The sequence below is a fragment of the Thermobia domestica genome, chromosome 1 (assembly GCF_964235325.1).
Source record: "Thermobia domestica chromosome 1, izTheDome1.hap1.1, whole genome shotgun sequence".
NCBI classification, from domain to species: Eukaryota; Metazoa; Arthropoda; class Insecta; order Zygentoma; family Lepismatidae; genus Thermobia; species Thermobia domestica.
The window spans coordinates 16046906-16074109 of record NC_137454.1 but is presented as its reverse complement, the minus strand read 5'-3'; the positions used below and the strand labels follow the sequence as shown (position 1 = coordinate 16074109).

Here is a 27204-nt window from a genome sequence, read left to right as displayed (position 1 = left end):
AATTCATAGTAGAGCTATGTCCTTCAGTATGTACGAAAGCTGAATTCAACGTACACCTAGAATTGGAAGCATTAATAACACATGCATCTGATTGGATCTCATTATGGCACTTATCAGAAATATCGCTATGAGCTACTGTAGGACTTCTAGGCGCACTCATTTGCACAGAACTGGAATTTGATCCCTGAGAAAGAGAATTCTCTGAATGAGAGTGTTGTGCATGAATAGAAAGATGACTCTCTACTGCTTTTCTGGTCGTAAACCGTTTTTTACACTTTTTACACTGATACGTCCTGACAGTATAGTGCGTTCTTACGTGTTCTTTAAATAAAATTTTACTTACAAATGATCTATTACAATGTTTACACAGATACGAGATGCCATTCGTGTGACTGCGCATATGAATTTTAAGCATGCCTGGTTGTTTAAACTTTTTATTACAGACTCTGCATTCTAATCCTTGGCATTCATTATGGATGTTCATATGTGCAATGAAACTCGACTTCAATTGAAATTGCCAGTTACATATCTGACATTTATATGATTTCACGTCAGGATGCGTCAACAGATGTTCGTTAAGATTCTGAACTGATGTAAATCCCTTCTGACACTTTAAACAAATGTATCTCTCAATCTCTTCACTACGATTAGATAAAGTTGGATTATTTCTATTTAGCTTTTTGTCCGTATGTCACCGAAACTGTTTACAAACTTGCAGTTTTACTTGAGAGCCGTCGTTAAGGTACAAAATTTCCTGCTTTATCATTGTGTCGTAAGATGCTCCATCATATAGCTGCATATCATCATGATCACCAACGTCTTCTGAGGGCACTCTCTGTGTGTCGTCAACTGTCCTTTAAGAAAAGAAAGAAAAAAACTAAATTGAATTCTTGCAACTTAACCCCAAAGTAGTGTTGCCAACACTCAACGAGAAAAAGTAGCTAAAATCAATACCTAAAAATGGCCAGAAATGGCTAGAAAAAAAAATACAAGCTTCCGCGCTGAAACAATAATATATAAATCCAAATCCTATAATAACATAAAATTAAAGCAAAGAGATAAATATAATTATCTTCTTCTTCAGGTTGAGGTGAAGCTTCTTTTGTCTCGGTTTTTTGTACTGGACAGCTTTTGTTTCAACTAGTTGCAAAAATGTGGATGAAATTTCGTATAGAGAATAACACTTTCGCATACGGTTCAACACAATTCTCGCCATTAAAATTAAAGAAAGTGTTTTCGTTCTCAATCTGTTCCTGAGTCTGTTTTTGACTTTATTCACCTGTTTGAATACACGTTTCATTTCCGCGTTCGAATGTGGAAGTATTAAAAAAAAAAAAGTCAACGAAACTAATTCTGAAAATAAATTCTCTCCTCCAGCATCTGTGTAGCGATTTACTTCTTTCAAAAATTCTTCAGTTGAAACCTTATTTACTCATTTCATGAAATATATGTTCGCCACTGATTTTTAATTTTGTCGATATTATCTTCGAATTTCAGAGTAAAAGCTGAAGCTAAATCAGTAGACCTTTTCGCACGTTACAAATCCTTATTGGCATTGAAAAGAGAATTTTCTGAAGGATGTCCATATTATCAGGAAATCTATTTTGAATTTCTTTACTGAGATTGTTACTGAGACACGTCTTCCCCGAAAATTTTACTTAACGTCTACTGGTAACTTCCACGATTTGAGCTCATTCTCTGCTGTCTAACCAAGGTATGAGAAGGGATCAATATAACCATTACTGCTGTATTTTGGGGGGACAATTTTAGAAGTGGGATTTAGAATGTTACCACTTAGAGAACGAATGAAAATTTAGAAACTAGCAAAATGACACACAGAATATATCAAAAAAATGGTTCGAGTCAGAAAAATGGCTAAAAGCAAGAAGCATACGGCTAGAAAAGCCACTAATGGCTTTTTGGAAAATTTGTGCCTAGCCAGGTTCTCAAAGTGGCCAGATCTAGCCACCAGCTGGCTAAATTGGCAACCCTACCTCAAAGTTAGACTAAACCAAAGCCACTCTTACACAGTTTTGGAGAGGAAACCTATAATCTGCAACTGTACCACAAATTACTCTTTAACTACTATTCAAAACGGAGTAATTCCACATTCATAAGAGTATGTTCCTAAGTTCTGCGTTAGGCTTAAGCATCTGTACAGAACTAACTTCAACACACTATTTACTTAAAGAGAAATTTATTACTCTGTACTTCCACATTCCATAGATGAGTATCTGATTCTAATCTACTTCAACTAATGCTCATATAATCATATTAACAAAATGGAAGAAAGAGATTCCACTATGTGAGAGAACATACGAGATTCCATGAATCCTAATCCATCTTGATCTGATTAAAATTCTCCATGAATTGTTTCCATAGTATCTATGCTAGCAACCAGTATTCTAAGGCTAGTTTTAGACGAAAGCATTTATCGTAGCATTTCTCGTAGCAGATGTGCTGCCAAAAATTTCATATAATATTCTATGGCATCAAAAGTATATGGTGCTTTTAAACGGTAGCATTTTGATAAGCATCTGTCGTGACGTAGCAAACAAATCACTGGAGAAGAGCGCAATTATGGCTCTGAAATTAAGCGTGAGGTAGCTAAAGCTATAGTAATTGTAACAACAGTTCTCGCCGGTCATATTAAAAAACGAAAAGCACAAAGAAGTCTGTGGACAAAGAGGATCCCTACTCCAACTCATTTTTCTTTATTACAATTCAATTTCCCACACAAAACAAAGAGCACGGATATTTGGCACAAAATCTTTCGCTTCTTTTTAACACACCACGGCGCTGCAATCGGACTAGAAATGCTGGGGAAAATGCTTCGAAATAGAGCAGGTTCTATCGACAAGAAATGCCATAGGATATGCCATGGCATGGAAAATGCTATAGCATTTGCTACTTTACACGGTAGGATATCGATGATACGATTTTTGCTATGAGAAATGCTTCCGTCTAAAACTAGCCTACATCGAGGCATGTGCCAGTATTCCGTAACGTTGTGTCCCCGAAGCCTTGTAGCCTCATTCCAAACAGGGATTTACTTACATCATTTTATGAGTCAATTAACTGTACGGAAATACATGTATAGTATGCATACAAACAAAACAAACGTTTTTATCGTTCAAGATCTCAGGGAAATATTAATTCACAGAAAGGAGCACGTTGATCTCCCTTATGTCTCCTGATGGCAACAGCAAAAGGCTAATTTTCTTAACAGTGGCAACATTCCATTCGTTGAGAGTCCCAACTCGCGTGATTGCTAACACAATTTTGACAATTTTACTGCTGAAAAGAAAAGTTTGTTTAGATTGTAATTTTACCATATAGGCAACAAACATTCCCTTGAATTCATGAACATATTAACTTTACATATAAGAAAAGATTTAGTCTTTTAAAATTATTTTATAAAGAGCAAGAGCCAATGTTGTATTTAAGATAAGAATATAGCACTATAAATCAGTGACGGATCCAGCGGGGAACGATCGAATCGATCCCCCCCTCCCAATAGAGGAAACTTTCTTATTTTATGTATATAAATAAAACCCATCCCAGAGTTTGAAGCTCTTAAAAGTAGCTCTAAGTAGCCATGTGACAACCCACCGCCCCCCCCCCCTCCAGAAGTTGGTCCTCGATCCCCCCCTGCTATAAATAATCACTGAGTAGCGACCGTGTATTTAAATGACGATCCTCTCCTAAAATGTTACAATAGAACACTTTATATTAGTTGCGATATACCGGTAACTGCTATGGTAAATGAAAATGAAGAATTTTGAACCGATTAACACTGAAATATAATTTTTTTAATTAATCTTACTTATTTATGTTTGGCAACAGTGTTTGGTTTGGTAACACTACACATCTAGAAATTTCAAGTGCCCATCGGCTGATGGACATTATGAAGATACGTACAAGAAGATAGAATTAAGTGATTCCTAGCAAAAAAAAAAAAAAAAAAAAAAAGTTTAGTTCATTCATATATTGATAAGTGGATACCTCATATAAGAATTTATAACGTATCACTGTTAGTTTAACAACTATGTTACGATTTTCATACTGGTCTTTATAATACTCAACCATCTTCATAGAAACGGTTACAGAATTACACATTGTCCTCTACCCGCAGTACCTCTTGCATTTTGATTTCAGTATACCAAAGCTACATACATGGCAAAGATGACACAGATGGTGGTAAGTCACGTGAGGTATTTTACCTCTGAACAATTTCTAGGCCGCTAGATTGGGCGTTATTCTCCTACATCTCCGTCTGCATTGAAATAGTCCTCGCGAAGCCTGAATCTTACAACACCTCATCGTGGAAATAATCAAGTCGCATATCTCTCATTGTCGTAGGCACATGTTGATGCTAGTGGTCTACTAATCCACGCTTAATTGCATGCATGGAGAACATGCCCGCGACCGTTTAATGGATGGGTTCCGCGAGAATGTAACGCACCCCGCCCGTGGTTGCTCGTGCTTGGACGTAAGTCCTCGTGCACAAGTGCACCGCCAAGATTTGTCCCTTAATCTTGACACCTAAGTGTGTGACCCCCATTCATTGAGGGAGTGGGATACGCCCACTACGCGGCCAGACCGAAGTCCTGAGTGCCTACCAGTTAACCTACTGGTGGAGGCGGTCCTGCTAGCGAGTCAGGCCCTACCATACTTTGCAGGCATGGTGCCCGAGCGTTATAAGGCGAGCTCACCTCCCGCGCATGTTCACCGTTACCCAGGTTCTTGGGATTAGTTCCCATGCGCTACCGAATCCCACGGCATGACCAAACCCGGCAGAGTCCAACCCAATCCGGGAACCCCAGGCAATGCCCGAGGGGGCTCGTGTCCCGGCCCTGCCTGCCTCGTTCAACTGGCAACCGCCGTGTGTAGAGGTACCACACACACGTCGAGATGCTGTGCATCTCATCTCGGATGCAATGGTACGTGTTAATTCACCATTTGATTTTGGAACCGGCCCATATCCTGCAGGGTTACCTCCCCTCCGCGGAATTAGTACCGTTACCCAGATATCTGGGATTGGATTGGACCTTTCCCGTTTCCGTTTGGTCTTCCTGCAGGCAGGAGTCCGACTCTCCCCTCCCGGTAGGATCGTCCAAGCAATTCGGGACTACCTCTCTTTTACGTGACAGACGAAGAATTGCGAGAAAGGGAGGAAAAAAGCCTTTCGATTAGGATTAGGATTAGATTTCTAGACTTTCAACATCTATGGCCATGACAGTCCGTCATACATATGAGGAATGACATCCCTCGGCGAGCACATTGCCCGGGAAATTGGAGAGGAAGAAACGAATGAGGAAAGAAGGAAGCAGCCTGGGATTCTTAGTTAGGTACCATCCCGGCATTTGCCAGATGTGAATGAGGAAAACCCAGGAAAAACCTCACTCAGGATGGCTGACCTGAAAAAAAAAAGTGTTACACCATTTCGACCTGTCCCCACCGTGAATCGAACCCAGGACCGCTCGCACTAAAGGCGAGGGCGTTAGTGACTACGCTAACGCGAAGCCACGGGAATCCTTTCCTGGGACCTCAGATGCTCTGGAACATATCAGGGAGATTTTGATTTGATTTGTAGTTTAACGTCACTTCGAACAGCGAGGCTATATGAGACGGGACCTACTGATTAACGTGGAACCCGAACCACATGAGCTCCCGCCGGGAATCGAACCCGGGTCTCCCGCGAATGATGAAACACACACACAAACCCAGTGGATACGCAATTCCTATACGTCAGTACTCAAACTATAATATGTAGTAAGTAAATAAATATTCTAAAATCACAATGATATTGGTCTCTGTGGTACTCAAACTCCGAAACATCATGTATGGCTTAAAATGTTGCTTTATTAAGAACTTTATTACTTTTATAGATTGCACACGAACTAACTTGCGATTACATAATAATTAATCTTCAAACCTAAATACGATTACCATCCTTAACCATAATAAATACAGAGGAAAACACATTCATGTTGAGCACTTCCTTCCCAAAGGCAAATCTAAGCACTTTATTTTTCACTTCGTATTTCTTCTCTACTCGCCGTTGACGATCCTTTAGAGGCTAACAAGCTTAATATTTTCACTTAGTACATACAGAATGACCATGTAAGTACCTTTTATTTTATTATATCGCTCAATTACATAATGTTGATACACAGATAGGTTCAGATACCTATAGATACCGGGTTATTTATAAGTAAGGGTCAGTGAGGGTAATTATGAGACAGATTTCACAACTTTTCCACGTTACTCAACTTACATTAGTTTTGAAAGCAGTTAACCTAGGCAGCAGTTTAGGGTGCCAATAGAGTAACAATTTGCTGTCAAGAAATTTCCTGTCATTTCATAAGTTGATGAGTAAATATCAAATTTGTGCTATCTTATAATTTCCCTCCAAAAGGATAATTATGAGACACCGGATGGGTAACGTTTTACGTCCCACGATTATGCCGGCTAGGCTAAAGGAGACGGTGATAATGAGAAATGAATGAAATGGTGGAATGAAGAAAGTGGGAGGAAACGGGAGAACTCCGAGGAAACCCACGCACACTGTGTTTGTCCCCAGCTTTCTGTATGTGATACTGAGGTATGAAGGAGCCCAATTGTGAGAGAAAGAAGTCTTCGTTATTTTATGTTAATTACATAAAGATATACAAATATTTGGCAGAGTTATTAGAAAATAACTAAAGAAAGTGGAAATAGCTACTGATGTTATTCTAACATTTTTGTGGGTTGACTAAAAATAGGCCTGGTAGGCTAATAGGCCATATAAGATAGTTTCAGGTTACAAAACAGGCTTATGAAACAAATTTAGACCAAGTTCTAGGCTGTTTACTAAGAAACAACTTAGGCTGCTTCTATTTCTTTATGTTTAAGTACAGTATATTAATATGCAGCCTAAGTTATTTTCAACAAAATAATGTAGGTCTACAACTTCGAAAGTTACTAAGAAACAAAGATTATAGGACTACCTAAACTACAGAATACAGCTTTTTCGATACTTAACATAATAGGATACAGAGACAGATTCCAGAATGCGTCTCATAATTACCCGCCATATAAGCAAAATGAAATATAACAGCAACAAAAATTTGTAACTCTGAAACAAAAGAACAAAATACAAATTCAACTTAGCCTGTAACTGCTGACCTACCAGGCTTCCACCAAAACCCATTGGTTTCACAATATTGATATTACTGGACGAGTAGATATAAAAGTTAATGATTAGTGAATGATTAGTTAATTGATTTCAAAACAATTTTTTTAACGAGTTTGTTAAAAACAATTGGTACACCCAAAGTTTTGTAAACTGAAACTTAAAAATGTAGACAGAGCATTTTGAAGGATGTTACTCTATGCCTGTACTCTTAATTTGTATTTATCCTACACGGTTGAAGAGCAGTGAGGTGTGTCTCATAATTACCCTCCATAGGCAGTGTCTCATAATTACCCTCACTAACCCTATCTGAAACATTTTGAAAAAAATACAACAAATAAACTATCAAGCGCATACTTGATTTTAAAATGCTGACATACAGATACACTCAATCAAGCTTTTGTTACACATTTTAGAGATACTTGACAGTGATGACGCCAGCTTTAATTTCTTGGAGGGCAAGCAAAGTGACAGAGTTTTGGGAAGACTTTTTTTCTTTCTTTTAATACCGAAGAGGAATTATATCTCATTAAAACAAATATCTAGGGAGGCAGGCGTAGCCACCGAGGAGCACTTGCCCCTTCTTAATGATACTCAATGTGTTATTTTAGGTAATACTGCATAAATCTATACAATAATCCATTTCATTGCACGTCTGTGTTAGCATATCAGCGTCAAGTGGCCCTACGTAGTGTAGTCGCTAATGCTCTCGCCTTTGGTGCGGACGGTCCCGGGTCTGATTTCCAGTGGGAACACTCGGTCAAAAATGCTTTTTCAGGTCAGCGACCCTAAGTAAGGTTTTCCTCATTCACACCAGACAAATGCCGGGGTAGTACAGGTTCCAGGCCGCTTCCTTCCTTCCCTTTCGTCGCATAATATGATCGCCGAGACACATTATTCCTCATACGTTACGGGCTAACATGGCCACAAATGTTGAAAGCCCAGAAATCTAATTTCTAATACTAATTCTATTTCCCATATCACCGTCAAGCAGAGCCATATTAGCAGTGATACGGTAGCGAACATCCTGGATATTAGTCTGTAATAAAACCATGTAGAAGTAACAGTTTACAAACTCCCACAACATAATGTCATAAGACTGTTTAAGACCGAGGACCTGGTTGGCAACCGTATTACAGTTACAGTTATTGGTTATTAGCTCTGTCTCTACGTTTGCAATTTCTTTCAGATATTGCAGAAACCAAACAATGATACTAACATAATTTGTATACGTTACTTTCGAGACCTTCGTTCTTGCCCATTCGCCGCCGAAGTTTGAAACGTCGTAACTAATTCAAAGACCTATTCTTTCACAATGCGGAACAAAAATGAAATGAAATCTTTGAGTTTTACGTCCCACGATTATGCCGGTTAAGCTAAAGGAGTTGAGTTGATTTTAGTTTAGCGTCCCGTTCAGCAGCGAGGCTATGAGACGTGGACCTACTGATTAACGTAGAATCCGAACCACATGAGCTCCCGCCGGGTTAAGCTAAAGGAAACGGTGATAATGAGTAATGAATGAAATGGTAGAATGAGGAAAGTGAGAGGAAACGGGAAAACCCCGAGAATTCCCACACACACGGTGTTTGTCCACCACAAAGTTCACTTGGCGGGGGCTGGGATCGAACCCGGGATCCCAAGCATCAGAGGTGAACGCTCTACTACTGGGCCACCGCGGCCCCACAATGGGGAACATATCGACATTTATATTTTATTTATTTTTAATTTTATTTAGTTATATATTACATAGTGGTCCAAGATGACAGCACCGACCTCGAGAGTGAAAGAGTGACTGTGCTGGGACGTGGACTGTGTGGCGTAGTGGTCAACGCATCGGCACGGTACGCGTTGATCATTGGGCCATAATTTCCGTCCAGTCCTGGTCTAGTCAGTCACTTTCTCTCTCTTTGTGTTTTATTTATTTAGTTAGTTGTTCTCAGCACTCTCTCACTCTTTTGTGTTTTATTTATTTAGTTAGTTGTTCTCAGCACTCTCTCACTCTTTGTGTTTATTTATTTAGTTAGTTGTTCTCAGCACTCTCTCACTCTTTGTGTTTTATTTATTTAGTTAGTTGTTCTCAGCACCCTCTCACTCTTTGTGTTTTATTTATTTAGTTAGTTGTTCTCAGCACTCTCTCACTCTTTGTGTTTTATTTATTTAGTTAGTTGTTCTCAGCACCCTCTCACTCTTTGTGTTTTATTTATTTAGTTATTTGTTCTCAGCACTCTCTCACTCTTTGTGTTTTATTTATTTAGTTAGTGGTTCTCAGTACTCTCTCACTCTTTGTGTTTTATTTATTTAGTTAGTGGTTCTCAGCACTCTAACTGTGTAATTCAAAATTTAACTTTAAGTTAATGCCCAAGTTGAAAGTTCTGACTTTATCACGCACATCAATGTTTAGTTCCGTTTGAAAATTTCTGTACTAGGTAATTACGCCAAGAAAGTTTAGGTTTATTCTTTAAACTGCCCAATAATTCAAAGAAAGACGTGGAGAAATGGGGTAGAACTTTTAAGTAACCGTAACGCATCACCACTCTAGTTCTAACAAATGTTTCTGCCAAAGTTTGATTGAGATATCTTTCACGTCCTTACGTTAACAAGTCGGAAAACTGTCTTCATTCCATTCTGTCATCAGCCTATTTCACATGTTTGTAAATAACTTATTCTAGCCATTGTGGAGATTTCAAACAAACAAAAACACAGAAGTCTTTCGTTTTCGCTTTTGAAATTGAGCAGGAGACATTAACTTTTGATAAGTCCCGCTAATTGAGCAGGATACATTAACTTTTGATAAGTCCCGCAAATTGAGCAGAATACATTACCTTTTGATAAGTCCCACAAATTGAGCAGGAGACATTAACTTTTGATAAGTCCCACAAATTGAGCAGGAGACATTAACTTTTGATAAGTCCCACAAATTGAGCAGGAGACATTAACTTTTGATAAGTTCCGCAAATTGAGCAGGATACATTAACTTTTGATAAGTCCCACAAATTGAGCAAATAGATAAGTCCCGCACACACTCAAGTGACTTCGTAAGAATTCTCAAGTCCCTAAGTTGTTCATATTGTGTAAACTCGCCATTTCAAATGCATGAATTCCGAAAGGTGAAGTGTTCCTTTGTCACTTGTGATGAGCAAGTCTGCGATACCGTCAACTTCACATCTCTTTTGCTTTTTAATGCAGAAATTACGATGCACGTCTTTATCATTTTTGCTAAGATCCTGATACAGCTCAATCCTGAAAGGCTTACATTATTACTCTGTTACGAAAACCCGCCCCAGTTAATTGCGAGAATCCCTAGACTTGTGAGTGGCCAGCTGCTAAGCTTCTCCAGCACAATTCAATTCCTTACCTTGATCTTGGGTTCCGATCAAGGAGTAATAGACAGATAACTCTGATCTCTGAATTTAGCATGAAACGTCTTGATTGATTTTATTGAATCAGGCATCCTCTTCTGGAATTCTCACTGAAAAGGTCATTGCACAGTCACACCGGACGTTTTCTACATATTCCAAACCAATCATCCACTGCCAAACCACTGACTTAAAAATTTTACATACAAAAAATAACCCAAAATACATAACGGTTCAACATGCATAAGGGTATGTATACTATACATGGGAATATTAAAAAAATATACATGAGAATATTAAAAATATATATACACATATGCACTTACAAATATTTAAGACCCCGAATGTTACGTTTAGTGATTTATTATATAAAACTGAAAGTCACGATGTTTGTGACTTCACAACTCTTGAACCACCCAACCGATCTCGGTCAAATTTCCAACATAGATTAGGTTTGGCCCTGGGATTTTTTTTTATCATTTCATTTCGACGGTACAACGTAGGGGAGGGGGAGAGGAGCGAGAGGATATATAAAAATAAATAAAACTTAATAACTCTTGAACCATACGACCCATCTCGATCAAATTTAAAAAAAAAAAAAAAATATACGAGGTTCGGGATGGTTTTTATCTTTTCACTTTGATGATGCAACTTAGGGGAGGTGGGAGACATTTAAAAATGACTGAAACTGGCCGATATTAGTATCGAATATATACTTTTCTGGATCGCTGAGATGAACAATGACATTTCCGATGTCGTTTAAATCTAAATTCAACCCTGCAACTTGGGGGAGGGAGAGATAAATAAAAATTATCGAAAATGACCGATATTAGTGTCGAATCCATAGTTTTCGGTGTCGCTGAGATTAACAATGACACTTTCGATGCTGTTTAAATCAAATTGAGCTCCGCAACTTGGAAGAGCGGGAAATATATAAAAATGATCGAAAATAACCGACATTAGTATCGAATTCGAAGTTTTCGGGGTCGCTGAAGTAAAGAGTGACACTTCCGATGCCGTTTAAATCCAAATTTAGCCCACAATAATAATATTTAATTTTTACTATCATTTATGCCAAACACATGACATAAGGAAATGTGCTTTTAAAGTTTTTATTTCAACCCAGCGAAATGGGTAATGGACGCAAGTACCTTATTAAGACTCAAAAATAGTTAAAAAATATATTTACCTTATATTTTGTAATCCACCACCATCTAAATAAATATTTTCTAGGGATTCTGAAGATGATTTTGTTTCTTTCATTATTAAATTTGTATCGTTCATTGCTCCATTTTCCTCATGGGTAAATATATTTAAGCCATCGATTTCTGATTTTATATAAGAATTATTGGTTTGTGACAACTCATTCGCCTGTGCCAAAATTTCAGACGTCATATTTTCAGATTTTATTAGCAGTTCGTCATGTACAAAATCATTCTGACATTTATAATCCAACTCAGAAAGCAATGAGTCTTCATTACGTGCAAATGGAAATGGAGCTTCCTGCTTAGCGTTACACTGCAATGTATCGGATTCTTCCTTGAAATGATGGTCAATTTCAGGTAGATCCTCCGGCAGCAACTCTTCTTCACCCATCTCATTCTTGACTGCCACGAATTCCATTGTGCAATTCATTTTGACTTTATAAAGTTTATTTATTTCTCTATTGTCCTCGCTGTCCAAGTATTCATAACTTTGTCACCTTTAAAAAAAAAAAAAAAAAAAAAGATATATAAGTGACCTTCAATAATTATAAAGTGCAGCTAAAACTAGAATTAACAATAGGAGTTACTCAAAATTAAAGACAAATCAGATAATAAATATTTATATATTTTATTACGTGTATCAGGTTATGACGTATGCTGATGATGTATATATAATAGAGGACGGTAGGAGAACAATAGAAAGAAATGCAGAGGTCTTATTAAACGCTCGCAGGGACATGAGTTTAGAAGTAAATGCAAAATACACTAAATACATGGAAGTGCGTCGGGATCGTAATACTGCAAATTATGGATGCATTAAAATATTAAATAATACTTTTGATAAAGTGGATACTTTCAAGTATCTAGGATAAATATTAACAGACCAAAATCATATTCAGGAAGAAATTAAATTTAGACTAAAAGCAGGGAATTCGTGTTATTATTCAGTTCAAAATCTCTTGTCGCGAATTCTGTCGAGAAATTTCAAGCTTAAAATATATGAAACGATAATCATGCCTGTTGTTCTGCATGGTTGCGAAACATGGTCGCTTACTCTGTGGGAAGAACGTAGACTAAAAGTATTTGAGAACAAGATCCTGAGACGAATATCCGGACCCAAGAGGAACGGGAATGGGGAATGACGGAAACTTTATAACGAGGAAATACGTAATTTATAGCGTTTACCAAACATTGTTAGGGTCATCAAATGTAGGAGGCTCAGATGGGCAGGTCATGTAACCAGCATGGAAGAAAGTAGAAACGCTTTCAAAGTTTTAACTGGAAATACAATCGGAAAACGACCATTAGGAAGCGACCTAGACGCACATGGGAATACAACTTTAAGATGGATCTCGCAGAAATAGGATTAAAAAGTAAAAACTGGATCCAGTTGTCTAAGGATAGAAATCAATGGAGAGCTTCTGTGACGGCGGCATTGAACCTCCGGCTTCCATAGGCAGTAGAGTTAGTTGTTAGTTTTTTTTAACTTCCTATCTTTATTATTAACTTATTTTGGAGATAGTTTCAACAACCAGAATTAGCATGAAGACCTGTCTTGAAGGATTCATGTATAGTGAATAAGAATTCAAGTCTTATGTACAGTTGTCATGTTATAAAGATCAAACTACTCTTATCCGAATTTATTAGACGTACATATAATTGACGTAAAGTGACATAACAATCGTCGAAATCTGACAATGTGAAGAAAAAAAAAATATCTTGATTTTATATGAAATGATCCTGATAAAAGGAATGTCGATGTGGAAATTTGCCTCGCCAAACAAACAATGCAAAACAACGTTTGCAGTGCAAAATAATTCAATGTAACTATTAACAAATATACTCGAAAATCATCACAGGGTGAAAAAAATGACAACACCCTGAGATTAAAAAATGAAGTAAAGCCTAAAAGAGGAGTCTTTATTGTATGTTCAAGGGACGAGCAACAAAACTGAAAATACTGAAGAAAGACATCATAATAAATATTAGTAATTTATTATTATTATTATTATTATTATTATTATTATTATTATTATTATTAAAACTGCTACGCGACGCGGAGTTTATGTAAGTCGTTCGAGAAACGTGCATTTTTGTCTGATTTTCAATATAATTTCCACTTTAAGTTTCCTACATACTATTGATAACTAATTGAATGAAATTAAATGAAAATCAGTATGCCGTTATATAATAACGAAAATGTCTTTTTCTTTTTTGCGCAGAATCACAAATCACCATGACTAAAGAAAAGGAATCGAAATCTTTAAGTTTTACGTTCCACGGGTATGCCGGCTAGAGACAGTGATGATGAGAAATGAATGAAATGGTGGAATGAAGAAAGTGGGGGGAAACGGGAGAACCCCGAGAAAACCTACGCACGCGGTATTTGTACACCACAAAGTTCACTTGACGCGAGCTGCGATCAAACCGAACACCCTATGCACAAGAGGTGAACGCTCTACCACTGAGCCACCCCAGCCCCACCATGGCTAAAGAAGATTAAAAGTGATGTTATATAACAAAAATATAAGTACAAATACCTGTAAGTTATATGTTCAACTAGAGGAAATGTGTGATTTTTACCATGTGGACATTAGGCACATCACTTGTTTTTATTCTAAAATTTTAGATGTCAAGTTCGAGTGCGGACAAGATGTGAGCGTGGACTTTGCGTGAACGTATACGATACAATATAAAACCAGTCTAAAGTCCATTAACAAAATATATAAGAAACCGCGAACAGTAAAAGATCATACAATTCACGGGAAGTCCGGAGGGTACAAAATTAATTCTGTATGCGACAGTGTTTATATTGGACAAACGGACAGAACCATACAAACCATTAAATGAAGACACTCCATATCTAAAGAGACCTGAAATTGAAAGATCTGCTGTGGCTGAACAGGTCCTTGGTTAGATCCCAGCTCGTGCAAAGTGAGTTTTGTGGTGTACAAACACCGTGTGCGTGGATTTTCTCGGAATTCTAACGTTCCCTCACACTTTCTTCATTTCACCAATTCATTCATTTCTCATCATCACCGTCTCCTTTAGCCTAGCCGGCATAAACGTGGGACGTAAAACTTAAAAGATTTCATTTCATGTGGCTGAAAAGGAACACCAAATACACTTTGACAATACGGATGTACTCCATAAATGCAACATGAAAGGATAATTGAAGAAGTTATTAAAATTACAACACACACCAATAACTTCAAGAAAGGAACGGGATATCAGTTAAATTTTATTTGGAATGTCCTTTTGAGGATCAGAATGCCAAGAAGTAATCAGCAAGCAATAGCAACCACATACAAATATCACTACCCGTTTTTTTTTTTTTTTTTTTTTTTTTTTTTTTTTTTAATCTTTATCAGCATCTGAGGAAGCTGGCAATAACACTAGCTGGCATTAAAAATATGTGACGAATTACCAGAAACCATAGAGAAATATCAAACATCGTCGTGAGCGCTAATATATATATATATATATATATATATATATATATATATATATATATATATATATATCGGGTGACAGGTAATTCGATGCATTCCTTGCAAGGGGATATTCTACAAGTACTTTGGAACATTTTTACCTACATGAACCGGAATATATATATATATATATTAAAGCCATATTTTCCGAGTCCTTGTACCTCTAGTGTACATTGTTATTTTTTAAATGTTATGTTGATCAAAAGAAATCAAAGAGTGTAAAAAATTAAACATTACGGTTTAGTATAATTTATCAGGAAACAAACTTATAAAGAAATTTATGAAATAGGAATCCTATTAAGTCCGAATCAAGAAAAGGAGAGGACAAAGGTCATAGTCGTGAAAAAATTAAAATTATTCCTTAAAAAAAAAAAAAAAAAAAAAAACCTGAATAATACTTTTTCGTGTGTGTAACAAATAAAAAGATTTAGTGGAAAAGCTGAACAAACACCGTATGCGTGGGTTTTCTCAGCATTCTAACGTTCCCTTCCACTTTTCTCATTCCACCACTTTCTTCATTTCTCGTCATCTCCGTCTCCTTAAGACTAGCTGGCATAGACGTGGGACGTAAAATTTAAAGAATTTAAAGAATTCTTTTTTTTAATTTCTTACAGTGGAGAAACTCTTAAATAATAGTGAAACTAGGGTTAAACTGAGTTACCGATGTTATTTATTTATTTAAGATTTCTTCCTAATTCGAAGCGACGAATTGATTGGTACAGGTCCCGATTTCTGGAAATGAACATATCAAGATCAAAAGAAAGAAAGAAAATCTACCGTACCATTACGCTTCGGTGGATTATTGCGTGCATATCTCTGCCTCTTTCAGTGCATTTTCATCACCAATAAAATCGAAATGAAACCAAATGAAATTTACAGTTTAACGTCCCACAATTATGTCCATGGTTAAGAGAGACGGATGATTTAAGTGACATGAATGATGATGGAAGAATTGGTGGAATAAGAAAGAGGGAGGAAACGGGAGTCAGGGATCGAACCAGGGACCCCACGCACCAGAGGTAAGAGCTCTATCACTGAGCCACCAAGCCTCCCAAATAAACTCGAAGTTAAACTATTTGATTTGGGTCTCTTTCTTTTATCTTGAATCGTCTCTAGGATTTACATCACATTTAGTCAAAAATCTAGACAGTCTCATCCTCGAATTTCAATTCATAGTTACGAATTGTAAGACCATCCGAAATAGCAAACTTCATCATCTTTTCCTTCTTTCGCTGTTAAATTTGCTGTCTATCTCAACAACGCGGTCTCGAGACTTCAGTTTCTAAGCTAACTGAAGGCGAAGCAAGCTGTTCCTGTTAGTGTAGTGCCTGGCGCACGTGGTCCCGGCGTGGATTCTCGGTGCCAGAATATACTTGAATTTGACCAACTAATCAAGGTAAACCAAAGCTATAATGACTTCAGATAATATATTAACACGCTCAGAAATTGTTACAATAATTTTACTTACAAATAACTTTAATTTCTGAAAACACCTTGCACTTCCTAGCTTATCTAATGTAGCCATTAGTTTGGACAAGGTGTTTTTCGCACTGCTTGACCCTTGACACTTTCCTTATGTTCTTTTTTTTTTTTTTTTTTTTTTTTTTTTTTTTTTTTTTTTTTTTTTTTTTTTTTAACCTCCATGATCAAGGTTCCAGGGAAGACCCGAAAGCTAGGATGTACAGCGTGTTTTTAGGGATTTACACTAATCTACAAGTAAAATAATTGTGAATGAGTGTGTTGTCTTCCAATCTCCATTGCGGAATAGGTTGAAATATGTGTGAAGAACGCACGGTTAGATGGGAATCTATGAGTAAACTCAACATTCTAATTCAGAACTTATAACTAACTATTTGGCTCTCAATTTGACCACGATGTGATCACCTCCAGAAATCGGAATATACTTCAAAATTAATTTCTCGCATTAAATTACGTAGGAATCTTCGGGGGGGAAAAGAAAGAAAGAAAAAAAAAGTACCCCAGTTAAGTTCCATTTAAGCGAAATCTAAGATAATTTCAGATGTAATGGTGCGGAGGTAGAACTATATGAATATACTAGCGTTTGGCTAGCTGGGGGTTCCGCCCCCAGACTCCCAATTTTTCTCGGCCTCGCACCTCTTGTGTATCAGCCTTTGCAACAACAGTGAATTTTGTGCATTTGCTTTTCATAGTCCCTTAATTTACCCAGCTGAGAGCTTCGCCCCCACAATCCCGCCTTTACTCGACCTGTAGCCTCGTATCTCTTAAACCAACAATTCTACCGAGTTTCAAGCTTCTTTTCCTATTTCAGTTATTTAAAAGTTATGATTTTGTATCCTAAGAAAACGCCTATTTAAATAACATGGGAATTTCTTCTTTCCCCTTCATACCCTTAAAAATTAAAAATATTCACTTCTGGCAATTTTCCTGTCGGTTAGTCCTGGAAGGCTACAATCATGCCAAATTTCATCATTTTAATCCTGCCGGAAGTGCCTAAACATTTTGGGGTGTAGAAGATGTCCTATATAAATACCATGGGAAAGATTTTTCAGTTCTCCATAAAACCACTCTAAAGTAGGAAATATTTATTTTTACTGATTTACTTAGGCAACGCTAACGAAAACGTACAAACATACCGGATTTCAAGGAAAAAAATACGTAACATGAGGAAGTCAATCAAACTCGTGTTCGAGATTTCATGCTAAGGTATGCAGAACTCTCTGACACTGAAGTTGTGAAGCACTTTCAAAAAGCAGAACTGAGGTATGGAACTGTCTACAGAATTGAAAAAGATCAAAGATGGGATTTCAATGAGAAAGAGAAAAGGGGGAGAAAAGAAAAATGATTATGACGAAAAAAAAATCAAAGAAAAGATTGGTCAATGATGGACGCTAGCGATGAATTTACCATTTCAAGTGCTGTACATGCATTAAAAGTGAGTCGTGATGTTATGAAGAAGTGGCTACTGGAACTGGGGATCAAAAGGAAGACAAAAAGGATGCTCTATATGCAGGTCAGAAACAAAAGAAAGTCATTCCGAACAAAATTGAAAGGGAATGAGTTTCATATCACTAATGATGATAGGAACATAATAATGGCTGATGAAACATATATTGATATGAACGGGAACTGATTTTAGTGGAAACATATCGCGCTTTGAATCTGGTTACATTCCTCTCCCTGAATCCATAAAATTTGAGTTCAAAACTAAATTTCCACAGAAACTACACATCTGGATGGCAATAAACAGAAAAGGTTATTCTCGGCCATATTTTTATAAGTAATCAATGGCTGCAATTAATCAAAATATATATCAAAATGAATGTATTCGAAAGAGACTTATCCCATTTACCAGAGAAAACTATCCGAAAGGTGATTAAAACTTTTGGCCTGATTTAGCTTCATCTCGCTATGCAACAGAGACACAGCAGCTGCTGGACTAGGAGAGAGTGCAGTTTTTGCGCAAAAACAACAATCCACCAAATGTGCCACAAATTTGTCCCATTAAGAAATTCTGGGCTCATTTGAAAGCAAAAATATTCCAGCCACCATATACATCAAAAAATATGTTTGGAAATAATATGTCAATTCAGTGCAAACTACTTCGAAAAGTTGATGGAGAATGTGGGTCTAAAAGTCAGAGCGGCTCCTAATCAAGGCTTTCTGTCATTAACTGATTTCATATGATTGTTGAATATCTATTGTATCATATGTAAAACAAAAACTGTGACCTTTCATGTGTAAGTAAACAAAATATGGCAATTCAAAAATGTGACTCATTTGAATCCACAGCAGGTTATACACTTTATTCATACTTAAACTACTGTGGATAGAGATATGACAGCAGCATATATTCCGCAAACATTAATCTATATTTCCTAAAGGCATTAGTGCTGTATCGCCGGACCACATGAAAATCGACAAAGATAAAGAGGTATTATTCAGTTTCTATCACTAGTTTCTGACCCTGGCTTACTTGGTAGTGATTATTGTTCGAAATAAAGTGTGGATGTATCACATAAAAACTATTCATTTACCACGAACCAACTTGGGCTAGGTGGCAAATAAAAAACACGAATGCTATCTAACCGAGTCAGGGCAGGAGGCCTGAGCGGCAGCAAGGGCTGCGTCCGTAGAGAGCAGAAGTGTTAGCGGCAGTAGGTATATGCATAAACGTCGATAGTGGAAAAACATCTTATGTGACATAAAATGCATGGCTTATGTGTTGCACAGCTTTCGGAAGATACTAAATGCCATCCAAAAAGTTCCAAAATGTACTAAATTAGATCAAGTTAGATATTCCTCTTCTTTTCTGTAGTTTCAATTCGTTTCGACACTTACAACAAATTGTTCGCCTGTTATTCTAACGCTCGTTTTTTTCTTCTTCTTCTTCGATATATATCAAACACGATATGTCACAAGCTTCTAATTTACCATCATTTCTATATTGCCTGTAAATCATAACAAATATACCTCTCTGCCAAATAGTCCCTTACGTCTCTACATACAGTGTCGTTTACAACATCAAAAACAATCAACAGCAACAACCATTTTCTTAACTTCAACTATTCCACTCACCTGACTCTCACTTACTCTTCCTTAAAAAAAAAAAAAAAAAAAAAAACTAATTCTCCACTTCACCCGGCAAATTTCCTAAAATTGGTCCAGCGATACAGCACTTAACCCTTCCTAAATAATACAAGTTAGAGATTCCATTTCAAATCATCCAGGCAAACCACAATTGGTCCCCATCATAGTCTCAGATTTCATTTATTTTTTTTATATAGGATCTACATGCAATATTATTAGACCCATATTTTTTCTTTTTGCTGAAAAAAATTTTCCTTCGATATACAGCCTTCCAAAATGGCCACCTTCCTCTCGGATTGCTCGAAAAACTGAAAAACATGTCAAATTAAAAGTTTTGTTGTAGAAAAACGAGTGTACTTAGTAACGTAATCGCAATAGCAGGAAGAGTATAAAGTTGTATGTTTCGTTGGAGGGCCAAAATTCGTCTATTGGTCCAATAGGAATCGCGCAATTCACTCGCAATGTTGCCAATTTTGATGAAATTTTTGCTAACTTCAAACATTTGTTTTTCTGTCCTCACGAGCAATATCAACCATCTGCTTCTAGCATCGAAATCTACTCCATAAGGTCTCTTGAAAATGTAAAGGACTTACGTTTCTGATTATTACATCCCACATTATAGCATGATGAAAAGCTGAAAATTGCATTAAGACGCCATTTTCTCGAAAACCCCACCTTTTAAAAATCTGAATTTTTTTTCATGTATTGGAGAAGTACCTAAGTATTTAATATCCATTAACCTTTCATGCGACTGCAGCCCCTAAAATTCGCAATTAATTATTGAAATTTCGATTTTTGTACTTGCAATGTAAATATTTCCTATGGGCATTTAGGTCCTATACACAGGGCGATTTTGAAAGGGAGTATGAAAATTTTGAGAGATGAATCCTGACATCAAATCCAGTAGAAAAGTTCCTATAAACATGAGTCGAATTCCGCTTCGTTTTCGAGTTACAGGGTTTCCAACTCGGGATCCAAAATCGGTTCGGGACAATCGAAAATAAAATATATATTTCGCGTTAAATCAGAAACTATGTGTTAAAGCTTTGATAAAGTTCAGAAAGTTGATTTGTCTCAATATGACGATTTTTACGTGCGTTGCAATTCAGTTGGCAGTGTTGCCAATTTTCTAGAACTTTTATTTGTTTCCAAATGACACTACGTGGATTTTATTTGATATTTGGTATTCATTAATGATTGCCAACATCACCCGAAGCACAATTTTCCCTCACATCACCACAGTTTTCGAAAACTTACATGTATTTCATTAAAAGGTTTTATCTCGTGCGTTATTGATAGTTTGCAACATTACGTGTGAATTTCACTTGATGTTTGCCATCATTAGTAAAACGAAAATGTCGAATATAAACTACGTCTGTGTAAGTTGTAATAATAATAATAATAAGATGAAGAAGAAAAATATTTTTTATTATTGCAAAACCTCTCGTAACTCCACGCATCAAGTTCTAACTTAATCAAGAAGTTCTGCTGCAACCATGAAATAGTTTATTACGAGATTCGGTGTCGTGAACATCGTCCTAGTGTTCTCTGGAACCATAAAAATTGTTTTCACTGGTAACATGATTGTAGTGCAGTAGTTACAGTGTTTGTGTGAATAACAATGGGGAAGTCCTACACAGAGAAAAGTCCGTTCTCCGTACAGCGGTATATTGTACAAATATACGGTATCCTCTTGCTTACTTTAGAAATCAGTACGGAGCATACGTTATCCGTATGCTACATAGGCACTGCCCTTAGATGTTACATCATGCCGTTGCAGGATGTCTGACATCTAACAGTTTTCCGTATATCACATGTATACTTATGTTATCTTCGTCAGCTATATGTTATATACGTCCATTTGTATCTGAGATCCTGACCGCCTACATTGTTTCATACAGAAAGTACGTATAGATGGAACACTTATACAGAAAGTATTATAAAACATGCATTTTCAGTTATACGTCTGCTGTACGTTGTCCAATAATTACAGGAATTACGCATGTAACCTATCTTTTTAAGTGCGCCACCTACAATTTTTCTCTCAGTGTATTACAGTAAGGACCGTATTAAATGTGTTGACGATTCTAAAAGGCATAATATAATTGTGTACAGAAAGAATTCTTGACAAATATTTTATCTTGCGGTAAAATATATGTATTGCGTACAGCGCGTCTGCCAAAACGTACTATTAGTAGAGGATGATTATTCGTGTAAAGAAGCTTTGAATATTTACAGTGAACAACGTGAATGTGTGTGATATATTGGTGATCACGAAAGATGATGTAAATATGAAATTATGCACCAGCAAGATAAAGAATTTGTTCCTCTGAATGTAGATTTGGAAACCATTAACCAGACAGTTAACATGCTAAACCTGAATGTGCCCCCATTAAAACGGCCGTTATCGGTGAAACCACATCTCAAAATTTTTCATACTGCCTTTCAAATCGCCTTGTGTACAAGACACAAATAATCATCCTCCCCTAATAGTACGTTTGGGCTGACACGCTGTACGCATTCCATATATTTTACCGCAAGATAAATTTTTTGTCTAGAATTCTTTCTGTGCACAATCATCTTACGGCTTTTAGCATAATCAACACATTTAATACGGTCCTTACTGTAATAGGACTTCCCCATTCTTATTCACACAAACACTTAACTAGTGCACTACAATGTTATGGTACCAGTGTAAAAAATTTTCATGGTTTCAGAGAACACCAGGACGATGTTCGCGACACCGAATCACACAAACTATCAATAACGCACGAGATAAAACCTTTTAATGAAATACATGTAAGTTTTCGAAAACTGTGGTGATGTGAGGGAAAATTGTGCTTCGGGTGATGTTGGCAATCATTAATGAATACCAAATATCAAATAAAATCCACGTAGTGTCATTTGGAAACAAATAAAAGTTCTAGAAGTTGGCAACACTGCCAACTGAATTGCAACGCACGTAAAAATCGTCATATTGATACAAATCAACTTTCTGAACTTTATCAAAGCTTTAACACATAGTTTCTGATTTAACGCGAAATATGTATTTCATTTTCGATTGTCCCGAACCGATTTTGGATCCCGAGTTGGAAACCCTGTAACTCGAAAACGAAGCGGAATTCGACTCATGTTTATAGGAACTTTTCTACTGGATTTGATGTCAGGATTCATCTCTCAAAATTTTCATACTCCCTTTCAAATCGCCTTGTGTATAGGACCTAAATGCCCATAGGAAATATTTACATTGCAAGTACAAAAATCGAAATTTCAATAATTAATTGCGAATGTTAGGGGCTGCAGTCGCATGAAAGGTTAATGGATATTAAATACTTAGGTACTTCTCCAATACATGAAAAAAATTCAGATTTTTAAAAGGTGGGGTTTTTGAGAAAATGGCGTCTTAATGCAATTTTCAGCTTTTCATCATGCTATAACGTGGGATGTAATAATCAGAAACGTAAGTCCTTTACATTTTCAAGAGACCTTATGGAGTAGATTTCGATGCTAGAAGCAGATGGTTGATATTGCTCGTGAGGACAGAAAAACAAATGTTTGAAGTTAGCAAAAATTTCATCAAAATTGGCAACATTGCGAGTGAATTGCGCGATTCCTATTGGACCAATAGACGAATTTTGGCCCTCCAACGAAACATACAACTTTATACTCTTCCTGCTATTGCGATTACGTTACTAAGTACACTCGTTTCTCTACAATAAAATTTTAAATTTGACATGTTTTTCAGTTTTTCGAGCAATCCGAGAGGAAGGTGGCCATTTTGGAAGGCTGTATATCGAAGGAAAAATTTTTTTCAGCAAAAAGAAAATATGGGTCTAATAATTTCGTATGTAGTTTCTTATTTTAAAAAATGAACTAAATCTGAGACAGGCCTGTGGACCACCCTGGACGATTTGAAATGGAATCACTCGCAGATTTACATCGTCATAAGAATAGTAATTTTACGCGTAATATGAGTAAGTGTATATGAAATAGGACTATATTATATATTAATTTCCACCAGTGGAGTATTTCTGCATATGTAGGGAAGCTATATTTATGTTTACAAAAGTAGGGTTACCGGTCTGAAACCGTTGAGTGCTATAAGTACTGGTCTAGAACAGGTCCGAGTTGTTAAGGTTAAAGTTAGGTTAGTTTTGTTAGGTAACGTTTCATATTTCTGGACCTATTCTCCGGCACTTAACCCGAGCTCTGAGTACTTACTGTAGCGATTACAGCTGACATTGAATTTGTGTCACAAGAATTATTTCCTATATGTCATACATGTTGAAACGCTGCGAAAACCACTTTAAGGTATTCTAATTACAGCATAAAACTATGTCTGAACTACTGCTTATAGTGGCGAGCTAGCACAAGTCAGTGCGTGGTTCTCGCAGCTTCGCCCTGCCCTGTCGGAATAGATACAATACTTGCTTGTAATGGCCATCTAGCACAGTCTGGTTCTGGTTTTCACAGTATACCTATTTATACTCATAGCCATTAAGCCCTCCTAAAGTCAATCTGTACCCAGGAATGCAACTCTACCCGCCAGAAACAAATTATAATCCACTAGAAGTAAAATTTCCTCTTAAAAGCAGTACATAAATATTGAATTCGTGTATTAGCCCCTAAAATAGGATAGGAAGTACTTTCACTTCACTGTTTCTTTTACTTTTGTATTCATATATAAATGACGTGTCCACTTCATATGCATTGTAATACAGTGCTAAATGTATGAAAAAAGGACGAAATAAATACAATACATTTCATATACAGTGCTTGTTTTCTTACAAAGTAATTCGGCTTATCACCAGTAAATGTTTAGCAGAAGGAGTCCAGAAGTACGAAAAAATGCAAAATTTATGCAAGTAGCTACTTAGATCTAACATAATCTAACCTAACTTAATAATAATAGCAATAAGCGAAATTCTATCAATTTTTCGAAAATTATCCAGGACTATACACTAACATACTCTAACCTAAAGTAACGTAATGCGAACATAAACTACCGACATTGTAACAATTTTAGGAAGAAAGAAAAAAAAAAAAAAAAAACAGCTGGGCCCTTTCTGCTAAACATTGAAACAATGGTGTGGCCCTACCAGGTTAATAGTACTTATTTCTAGTATAAATATTACAAATATATAGACGTACATGTTTGGATGTAATTAAAGACACATCAGTTTGCGGGTATATTATCAATCAATACACCAATTATTTGGGGATGCACTACGGAAATAATGTAGAATGCCTTCGGGAACCATATTAACCAAGAAACTGACGGATTTTGGTAATACTTAAGAACAGCTACTTCTAATCTCCAGTGCACGAGGATATTTCTTACTGTTGCACTATCTACAGAAATGATTCTATTTCATGTACAAGTGGCAATAGCACACAGAACAAACCCAGATCATGTTGTATTCACACTCCAACATGGAGTGAGAATACACCATGATCTGCGTTTCTTATGTGTTGTATTACCACTTCTACATCAAATAGCATCATTTTTCTACGAAGCGCAACAGTAAAAAGTATCCACGTCCACGGGACATGCAATATGTCTTTTCAAATCCCCCACACATAGTCATACACGAAGTACAAAGGCACATTATTATTATTCCCATACGATATGAAAACAGATATTCCTGACCTTAAGTACAAGGACAAGTTGAATGACTCATTAACTAATTAGAAGTCAGTCTATTACCGACTTTTTAACATCCTAGATAGTCAACGAATAATCCCTAAAAGTGTGGAGTTTCTCATCCTTCCCTAAACGGGAAGTGCAGCTCCTTTCTGCAGGCGCCAGAATTAAATATAAAGTAATACAGCTGTATTTTAGGTTTACAAGTGTAGATTACCAGTGCAAAATCATTACAAGTGGTTTACAACACATAAAACAAGGGAATGATATCAAAGATCAAATGCTCTTTTCCATCGGCAACATATTTCTGCACAGTGTACACGACGTGTAATTTATGTTTAAAAATGCAGCGTTACTAGTATGAAACCATGACAAATGCTCTTGAAACTCGTATCATTGCCAAAACCCACTTTTTTTCACTACACTCGCTTATGTGTATACCCACCTTCACTGACGCGCCTGCTCCCTTTAGACGCACCCCTCGAGTGGCCCTACCAGCTTTACCCTACCCTAACTCGTTCAGATAGCATTCATTTAGACAGATAGATTGGTAGCCGTATTTATACGCAAACCGTAAAAGAATTAGGATATAGTATACGTAAGACCGTCTGAGTTCCAGAAGAAGCTGGACGCTCATACTTTTAGGGATTATTCATTGAGTATCTACGAACTTAGAAAGGGGGTAACAAACCTACTTTCATTTACCTATCCACTGATACGAAAATAAAAAAGAACGTACCTATTTGCCCTTGTACTTTATATGCTATAGCGCATTACATTATATGCAACAAGGATTTTGGTCTGCATCAAGATATAAATTTAAAAATATTTAACATTTTTCGAATCGAAATCAACAAAATTTATTCTAGAAAGTAAAAATAGAATGTTAAGCACATATAATGAAGACAACGCAGTGATTTAATTTGGTAACGTATAAATATATAATATGAAGTATCCTCGCGCACGGAAGACAGGGGGTTCTCATGTATACTATTACCAAGAATTAGAATTCTTCAACAATTCTTCTTAGTGATACGCAACCTGATATAAGTAAACCTGTACGGAATTTTCTTTTTATTATTAATAGTTGACAAAATATTGTAACTTACACGATAATACATTTTACTCAAAAAATTTCAAACCTGTGTCCCGTTAATTACCTGCATGAAATGTTAGCACTTCATTTAATTTCTAATCTACCTACCATACATACATATCTTTTTATTATTGTACGTGAGTGCATAAATTATTCTGATCTAATTTTTCTCTGCAGAAGCAAATTGTAAGTCTTACAACAGAAAATCTTAAATAATACAACACGCACTTCTGTCTTGACACATTGAATTTATTGTTTACATCCGTAGCAGGGTTGGAATCAATTCAATTTGCTAGTATCGGGTGTGATTTTGCTATTATTCCATACCGACGACGAGCGTAAATGGAATGAGAAGCAACGCAACACTGGGAAACAGTCTTGCCAGACCGATCAGTTGGAAAAGCAGAAGATTCGAACATTAAAAAAATAAAAATAAAAAAGAAAAAGAGAGAGAAAGCAGTAGACACATAATGGGGCGTTTACACTTGGTCGATTTAGTCGCACGGCTAAATCGACTCGCTGCATTTGCGATTAAATCGAAACGACTAGGCCGAATCAGATCGGTGGATGTGTTCAATTATTTCAACCGAAATTGAATACTGCTTGTCGACTCGCTCTCCTCTGGTCGATTCGAAATCGACTGAAAATTCTAAAGATTTCCAAGCA

General features: G+C 36.6%; 1 protein-coding gene across 3 annotated transcripts; it reads right to left on the bottom strand.

The window, feature by feature from the left end:
* Positions 1 to 691: 691 nt before the first annotated feature.
* Positions 692 to 26899, bottom strand: LOC145683518 (uncharacterized). Of its 3 annotated transcripts, none has more exons than XM_081754874.1 (3): positions 26767 to 26899; positions 11723 to 12235; positions 692 to 854 (listed from the first exon to the last, which is right to left on the bottom strand). In XM_081754874.1, exons 2-3 carry the CDS (start codon positions 12166 to 12168, stop codon positions 692 to 694), a joined length of 609 nt encoding a protein of 202 aa, XP_081611000.1. In that variant the 5' UTR covers positions 12169 to 12235; positions 26767 to 26899. The 3 variants fall into 3 exon arrangements, with proteins under 3 accessions (XP_081611000.1, XP_081610993.1, XP_081610988.1); XM_081754867.1 differs by having other exon boundaries at positions 26603 to 26884; XM_081754862.1 differs by having other exon boundaries at positions 26647 to 26883.
* Between the last annotated feature and the right edge of the window lie 305 nt (positions 26900 to 27204).

Bases quoted from the DNA above. Each gene is read 5' to 3' on its own strand.
- LOC145683518 (XM_081754874.1), bottom strand. From the start codon at position 12,168: ATGAATTGCACAATGGAATTCGTGGCAGTCAAGAATGAGATGGGTGAA. The intron at 855-11,722 runs GTAAATATATTT...CTTTTCTTAAAG, and splicing joins GGTGGATTACAAAATATAAG to GACAGTTGACGACACACAGA.